The 8,945-nt window shown below is 39.0% G+C and overlaps 1 protein-coding gene across 2 annotated transcripts in view; it reads right to left on the reverse strand.

Annotated features, from left to right (window-relative positions):
* Positions 1–8,945, reverse strand: part of KIF16B (kinesin family member 16B) — a 396,905-nt gene that overhangs the window by 338,686 nt on the left and 49,274 nt on the right. For both annotated transcript variants that reach the window (XM_006860622.1, XM_006860623.1), the window contains exon 10: positions 6,383–6,448. In XM_006860622.1, coding sequence (XP_006860684.1) covers positions 6,383–6,448 — 66 coding nt within the window. The remainder of the gene's footprint in view (positions 1–6,382; positions 6,449–8,945) is intronic.

Here is an 8,945-nt window from a genome sequence, read left to right on the forward strand (position 1 = left end):
TGTTCCCATGTTATGTTCAAACAACTGCCTTGTGGTCCAGGTACAGATTCCTCATAAGCACAATTGTTCCAGAATACTCATATTCGCAATTTTGTCCATTGCTTGTAATGATCCACACAATCAAAAGCCTATGCATAGTCAATAAAGCACAGGTAAACATCATTCTGATATTCTCTGCTTTCAGCCAAGATCCATCGGACATCAGCAATGATACCCCTTGTTCCACGGCCTCTTCTGAATCCAGCTTGAACTCTGGAAGTTCTCTGTCAATGTATGCTTGCTGCCGTTTCTGTATTACCTTGATTAAAACTTAACTCACATGGGATATCAAAGAGATTGTCCAACACTTTCCACATTCCGTTGGGTCACCTCTCTTTAGAATGGGCACAATGGGATCTCTTCCAATTAGTCGACCATATAGTTAGCATCCAAATTTCTTGGCAGAGATGAGTGAATGAACCCAGTGCTGCCTCACTATCTTGAATTATTACAATTTTTATTCCATCAATTCTTGGTGCCTTGCCAATTACTTCAATGTACATTGGACTTCCTCCCTCAGTATCATTGGCTCTTGATCATATGCTACCGCTTGACATAGCTGATCATCAACCATTTCCTTTTGGTACAGTGACTCTGTGTATTCCTTCCATCTTCTCTTGTTGCTTTCTGTATAACGAAAGTCGAGGCTTGAATTTTTTCTTCAGTTCCCCCAGCTTGAGAAATGCTGAGCGTGCTCTTCCTTTTTGGTTGTCTGATTCCAGATCTTTGCGCATTTTGTTGTAATATTTGGCTTTATCTTCTCGAGCTGATCTTTGAAATGTTCTATTCAGCTCTTGTACCTCCTCATTTCTTCCATTTGGTTTAGCATCTTTATGCTGGAGAGCAAGTTTCTGTGTCTCTTCTGACATCCATTTTGATCTTTTCCTTCTTTTTTGTCTTCTCAGTGACTTTTTGCTTTCTTCATGTATGATGTTCTTGATGTCATCCCACAACTCTTCTGGTCTTCGGTCTTTAGTGTTTAATGTATCAAATCTGTTCTTCAGATGATCTCTAAATTCAGGTGGGATATATTCAAGGTCGTATTTTGGCTCTTCTGGATTTTTCATTTTCTTCAGCTTCAGTTGGAATCTGCATATGAGCAATTGATGGTCTGTTCCACAATCTGCCCCTGTCCTTGTTTTAACTGATGATATGGAACTTTTCCATTGTTTCTTTACACAGATGCAGTCAATTTGATTTCTGTGTTTTCCATCTGGTGAGGTTCATGTGTATAATCATCTCTCATGCTGTCTAAAGAAGGTATTTGAAATGAACAAAATCATTGATTTTATAGAATTCTATCATGCAATCTCCAGCACCATTTCCATCACCAAGGCCATATTTTCCAACTGCTGATCCTTCCGCTTTGTTTCCAACCTTTGCATTCCAATCACCAGTAATGATCAATACATCTTGATTGCATATTTGATCAATTTCAGATTGAAGTTGTTAGAACTCTTCTATTTCGTTCTCACTAGCTTTAGTAGTTGGTGTGTACATTTGAATAGTGGTGTTAACTGGTCTTCCCTGTAGGCGCATAGATATTATCCTATCACAGCATTTTACCTCATGACTGATCTGGATATGTTCTTTTTGATGATGAATGCAACACCATACCTCTTTAATTTATCATTCCTGGCATAGTAAACCATGTGGTTTTCAGATTCAAAAATGGCTAATACCAGTCAATCTCAGCTCACTAATGCCTAATATACTGATGTTTATGCTTTCCATTTCATTTCTGACAATTTCCAATTTTCCTTTATTCATACTTTGTACGTTCCATGTTCTGATTTTCAATGGATGTTTATAGATGTTTCTCTTCATTTTCAGTTGTGCCCCTTTAGCAAATTAATGTCCCACAGGCTTTACTCCCATGGGCTTTACACCATTTGCATCATCACGGTCAACTCTACTTTGAGGAGGTAGCTTTTCCCCAAGTCACATTTTGAGTGCCTGAGGGGCTAATTTTCCGGCACTATATTTTTGACAGTGTTTCCCTGCTATTTCATAAGGTTTTCAGTGACTGAATATTCAGAAGTAGTTCGTTTCCTTCTTCCTAGTCTGTCTTCATTTGGAATTTCATCTGAAAACCTGTCCACCATGGGTGACCCTGCTGGTATTTAAAATACCCGTGGCATAGCTTCCAGAATCACAGCAACTCACAAGCCACCACAGTCCAACAAAAACCAGGATAAAGTAAATGACCAGAATGAACAATAAACACTTGCCTATATTTTTTTACATAAGGAGGTCTGGTAGCATAGCGGTTACGAATCGGGTGGCTAATCTCACCATCAGCAGTTTAAAACTACCAGCTGTTTCGCGGGAGAAAGATGATGCTTTCTGTTCCCATAAAGATTTACAGCCTCAAAAACCCTATGCAGGGTCGTTATGAGTCGGAGCCAACTCCACGGCACATAACAACAACAAAACATACTTTTTTATATATTTATAACATATAACATTTTGAACACATGTGGGCTTTCATGGTCATTTGAAGGCATTTGCCTATGCAGAGTCGGAACAATTCTTTGCTGAAGTGGAACAAGATGGTTTGATATTTGCTTCGTCAGTATTTGTGGGGACTTTACAGAATTTAACCACCACAAATAACCGGAGTTCGGTGTGGCGTTGTAAGATAAAGTACTAACCCACAAAGTCAGTTTGAAGCACAAGGTCAGTGGTTCAAGCTCACCAGTTGCTCTTTGGAAACCCAATACAGAGTCATTGTAAGTCAGAACCAACTCAATGGCACTTAACAACAACATATATACACATATACAAAATACATGTAGCATACATAACATGTAACATGTTACAAAACATTACTGCTTAGAGGAAAATACTATTAACAACATGTGATTGAGTACAGCAATCTGAAAGGACATATGTCATGTTAGCACACTTTGTGAAACAAAAGCAGTTTCTATTGACAAAGAATGAAAGAACCGGAAGAGTGATTTAACTAAAAGGAAAAGCAACATCTATTTCATTTACCTATATCAAGTCTTTCGGTGGCAGTTATTTAACTCCTCAATTTACCTTAACTAGAACTCTATGAGTTCTATTATTAACAGTTTTGTAAACAATGTCTTTTCCTTTTGTGGTTGTTAAGTGCCATGGAGTTGGTTTTAAAGGGTTTCCAGCACTCCTGGTATAGTGTTGTAGGATCAGCACTGGACTGTGAACCCCAAGGTCAGTAGCACAAACCCACCAGCTGCTCCTCGGAAAGCTTATACAGCGTTGCTATGAGTCAGAACCTATTCAGTGGTACTTAACAGCATAGGGGGTCCAAGGAGCAACTAACTGGTAGGTACAGAGGGGGAAAAACTAGTGTACTGAATTTACTAGTTTATACCAATAAGTTACTGTATAGATTCTGCAACTTATTTGAGTAATATAAAACCTTCAAATATAAATGATTCTACACTTCAACAATAGATATATTCTCACCAAAGAGATTAAGCTAATCGATTCTTTTCCAATTCAATTAAATAATTATAATGTTAAAAATCATAAATTTTTAGATTTTACAAATGAAATTAAATCAAATAATCTTCATTTGTAACGTTAATTTTAACAAGGTAAACATTCTGATGCCAGCTCTTATCAATGTAATCATGAGACGAGATTTATAGCCAAGCAGGTGGCAAACAATTTCAAAGGGTCAGCATTACACAAGGCAAATTTTAGAAAATGTGAAGAATGAAATAAGCAGTCATTTATGTCACAGCATGCAAAAAGCATTTGAATTAAAATGTCTATTGGTTTCTATTAACTTGCTAGGATTCCTGAAAACTATTATTAAGAAACAATTCAAGACCATACCCAGATATTTATTTCACAGCACTCAAAATTAGAATAGCAAACACTAAAATACAAAATGTCATGAGAAATAGGAATTAAGACACTAATGATTTTACTAATCTATTATCAGCATTATCATTCAGGAAGTATCTTTAAGTTACTAACTACAGCCAATTTATATCTTCAATACTGTGGTTTCTTGCAAGAGGTTAGCAACAGAACCAATTTTCTTTCTCATTCAACTCCAAAAATTGTTCTTAATATCTGTTTCTCTTTTCACAGAGGCTGTTATTTAAAAACAAAACAAAAATGGTATAGGAGCAGGTCAGCCATGAAACTGGTTTTCAAAAAGCACCATTACACAAACATTGGCTTTGAGCCATGTATAAGATCTGAAATTCTACAGCACTTGGTTTGTGGAAGTCTGCGGTTTTGAGGCTTGACAAAAATTCAGACTCCATTTCAGTACTTTCTGACCATTAAACCAGCAATATGGCTGTAACAAATCCTGGAAAGCAGGGAGAAGCAGTTTTGCCCGCAGGAATCGTATGTTTGAAAGCAGATTAAAACTCCCAGGTTTGCTCACAGAACAGGGAACTGGTCTTAATAATTTATCCAAAATAGCCGAATGTTAACTAGTTAAGCTAAAAGTTGGGGTTCTAGTGCTTATGATTCAGGGTTGTAAGGTCATGAGTCCTATCTGGACCACCACACAGCCAGGTGGGCGAAGCCCGAGAACCAGTCCTGCCTGTAAACTTTTCTCATGTGTAATCCTAATCTTGATCCTTTCCCCATTTCTGCAGTTCTGGCTTCAATAGCCATGAACTGACCAAAACTAATCATGAATTTGTGATGATTCCCTTTGTTTTCCAACATGTATGATTAGCCCAATGACGTTAGTCAGTGCAAACTCACTGGCCTCATGTTGACAGTTTCCCTCATCTGGAATGATCTGTTTTTGTCTTTATCCTGTTTAAGGCTTAATAAAACATGCTCTATTCAATATTTTAGGACCCCTGGTAGCATAGTGGTTATGAGTCGGGCTGCTAATCTTACAGTCAGCAGTTTGAAACTACCAGCCGTTCCATGGGAGAAAGATGTGGCTTTCTACTCCAGTAAAGATTTACAGCCTTGGAAACCCTATATAGGGTTGCTATGAGTTGGAACCGACTCCATGGCAAATAACCACCTCTATATAAAAATTTCAATCTGGGTCTTTCATCCCTAGTACAACCACTGTTAACATTTCTGGAGCTCTTCTTTCCTCAGGTTACTCACTGCCACTCTCCCTCCCAGCCTCAAATTCCATTCAGTCAAAGAGAAACTAAGCAACTACATAAAAGAATTTAGAGATCCCACAGGTGCTGCTGTACTTCCCACTGGAAACAAAATAATAAGGGAGGATAGAAAACCAAGCCATGGTCACTAGTAAGCGTTAGGAACAATTACTGTTTAGTGAATGATGAACATGGGCTCCCTAGACACTTGTCTGCTCTGATGGCCTCACTGCTTTGCTATGACAGATGCGAACTGCTGCTGTAAGATAGCCATTCTGTGACAAACACATTCTACATAAATCCCAGAATGTGACCTAATACATAAAAACTCAACTATTGTGATTCTTTAAGAATGGCAACAACAAAACAATGATCAGGGATGAGGCGAGGGGGTGCTTACGTACAACCAAGAGAGCAAATGAGTCTCAAACAAGAGCACTAAAGATCATATACTTAAAATGTGTCTTAGCTATCTACCTGGTTGGTGGTTATGTACCATGGAGTCAGTTCCGACTCATAGCGACCCTGTACAGGATTTCCGAGGCTGGAAATCTTTACGAGAGCAGAAAGCCTCATCTTTCTCCCGCAGAACAGCTGGTAGTTTCGAACTGCTGACCTTAAGGTTCGCAGCCCGATTCGTAACCACTGTGCTACCAGAGCTCCTTAGCTATTTACCTAGTACTGCTAAAAAAATAAATACTAGAGGGGAGACTTCACCAAACAAATTTATTTTCTCATAGTGTGTTGTTTTTAAGTGCCATCAAGGAAGTCTGGACTCATAGCGACCCTGTATAGGGTTTCCTAGGAGTGGCTAGTGAGTTTGAACCGCCAAACTTGTGGTTCAAACCAACCTTGCAGTCTAGTGCTTATCCTACAGCACCACAGAAGTCTGAATTCAGGGTGCTGGCTCTAAGGGAAAGCTGTCTCTCTCCATCTACTCTAGGCAACGCAGATATTTTCAGCTTCTATTCCTAAGGTTCCTTGACAATCATGTGGTTTGTGATCTATCTTCTTCCAGTTTATGCTTGCTTCCTTAATCTGATCCTTTACAACATAAGAGATTGATTTAAAGCATACCTTATACTAGGAAGGTCACATTAATATAACAAAGAAAATCTCATCCCAAATGTGATTGTAACCACTAAAGATACAGGGTGTAGGATTACAATATTTTGGGGGGTGGACACAATTCAATTCATAACAAATAGTGAAAGTTATGATTAAAAAAAAAAAAAAAGTCAAAAAGTATCACTTACTCTTGCTTCATTCTGCTGAAGTTTTTCCTCCATACTTAAAGCAGTAGGTGAGTCTAGGAGGGCAATCTACAATTTAAATCATAAAAGAGATCACCTATTAGATAATAGCCAAAAGCTAAAGAGTCTATAGTAAATTTTCAAATAGTTACAAAGAATATATTAAATATAGATAAAAAGCAATGCCCCTCATCCCTACCCCAGTCCCGAAATGTCAATTATAACCAAGTGTTTTATCCGTGGGGCACATATCTCCTAATATCCAAAACCATCAGACCATGAAAACCCTGTATTTGCAATACAAATCAGCCAAGAAAAAGATTAAGACAAGCATGTAACTGATTTTTACCAAAATCAAATATGGTCAAAACCTCTAGAGTCCATATGTTATGAATATGGACCAACTACAAAACTGAAAACTCTGAATATAAATGGATAAATGCTGCTCAACCACAGGTTTCTTTAAATTCTCCCTTGGGAATACATGCTAATGAAATGCGTTTTACTGCTGGATGCCATTCCTTGTATGGTCTGACTATACCACAACCTATTTACCTATCTCTTCTCAATGCTGCATAGGTATAAACAACAAAATCAGGTTAAAATACCAGTGTACAGTACAAGATATATTATTCAGAAAAAACAGGCCTGCATGTGACCAGAATAATTGCAAATTTACAAACCAAATGTTAAAGGTCTGGTGCTGAAACATCAGTCATTAAAAACCTATGGAGCATAGTTCTGCTGACTCATGGAGCATTGAAAACAGAAAAGAAAAAATAATAATAAAATAAAATAAACATCTAGCAGGCTTTGTGTACCCAGCATTCAGCTTATGGAGTCAAATGTTGAGTACAGCTGAAACCTTCAGTGCTCCGAATTCCTTTCCTATCTCTACCCACCTCATTCTTTTTTTTTTTTTTTTTTTTTAATGTTTTATTGTGAATTATATGATGATAGTTTACATGGGGGAACTTTAGTTTTACATTCATTCCATCATATATCATCTCATTACCATGGTTCTAATCCCCTCCATGCATCATCAACCACCCAAAGGGTATATCCCAGAAACCCACCCCCTACACTTCCCCCTCCTCCCCCCAGTTTCCGGCCCACAGCCCCTTTCCCTCTCTGGGTCCAAAGTCCCCAGTCGCTTCATCACTCCGCGTCATCATCTCTGCCTCCATCTCAGGCATCTCTGTTTCTCTGGGTAGGGTCCCGCTCTCGGCTCTTCTCCGCTGATGGTCCCTGAGGTCTCCACTCCTATCCTGGAGATTTAATCACTCCCTTCCTTGTTACAAAACTTCTACCTTTGCACTTCCAACCCTCATAGTCCTTCCTGATAAGCATTATTCACTACAGTATCACGAGTTACCCATCTGTATCTCCTTTCATCAGCTCTGCCCAGACAGATTGAATAGTACCTACTGGAGATTCTGCCTTCCGCCATGCTCCCTAGCACTAGGTTCCCTCTTGAAAGCTTGTAAGCCAGTCACTTCTTGCCTTTGTAGTCCCCCCTCCCAATTTGAGTATCCAATGTCCAAACTGCCCTTCTCTGTCCACTCTGTGTATTTGGGGGTGTGTGAATGTTTGTTGCTGTGAGGATTTGTTCCCTCTTTTGAGTCGTTACTCCATAAGTATAGGTCAAGTTCATCAGACTGTATTGTTGTTGTTGTTGTTGAGTGCCGTCGAGTCGGTTCCGACCCATAGCGACCCTGTACAGGGTTTCCGAGGGTATAAATCTTTACAGGAGTAGAAAGCCTCATCTTTCTCCCGCGGAACAGCTGGTAGTTTCGAACCGCTGACTTTAAGGTTCACAGCCCGATTCGTAACCACTACGCTACCAGAGACTGTATTAGCTCACTTTTTTTTTTTCCCCCTCTTCTTTCCTCTCCTGGTTGAGCTCCGATCGTCCAGTCATCCGGTCTAGGTCACATGGGTATCATTTACAAGTGTGAGCATGCTGTGGGTTAATGTACCAGACTGCAAAGCCATTTGACCTGCAAGGTTGGTGGGTCAAGCTCACCAGTCACTCCTTGGAAACCCTATACAGGGTCGCTATGGGTCAGAACCAACTCAATGGCACTTAACAACAACAACTGTATAAATACTCTTTATGTCAATATTTTCCTACTAATGAAAACCCAGCTTTCTCTAAGCATTTGTTTTTTCAGCACTGCTACATGTCAACTAACTACATGCATATGCATATCAACAAAGTTAAATTCTTAGAAAGGGATTTTATGGGTCATTTATATGTGTAACAATTTTAAATTGCCAAATTCTTTTCCCTAAAGGGTTTTTTTTATTTTTTTTTTGATCCCTCAGTACTGTTTATTTTTCAGTTTATCTGAAAACAAATGTAACCCCCATGAGGAGGTCATCTTGTTGTTGTTGTTGTCAGGTGCCATCGAGTAGGAACCGACTCATAGCAACCCCATGCACAGCAGAACGAAACAATGTCTGATCCTGGGTCATCTTAGGTTTAGTTAAATATTCAGATGAATGGGGGGGTATCATGTTAGGATGCTGGAATGTTTCTTCATTACATGACTAAACAAGGGGC

The sequence above is a fragment of the Chrysochloris asiatica genome, unplaced genomic scaffold (genome assembly GCF_000296735.1).
Source record: "Chrysochloris asiatica unplaced genomic scaffold, ChrAsi1.0 scaffold00039, whole genome shotgun sequence".
Classification (NCBI taxonomy): domain Eukaryota; kingdom Metazoa; phylum Chordata; class Mammalia; order Afrosoricida; family Chrysochloridae; genus Chrysochloris; species Chrysochloris asiatica.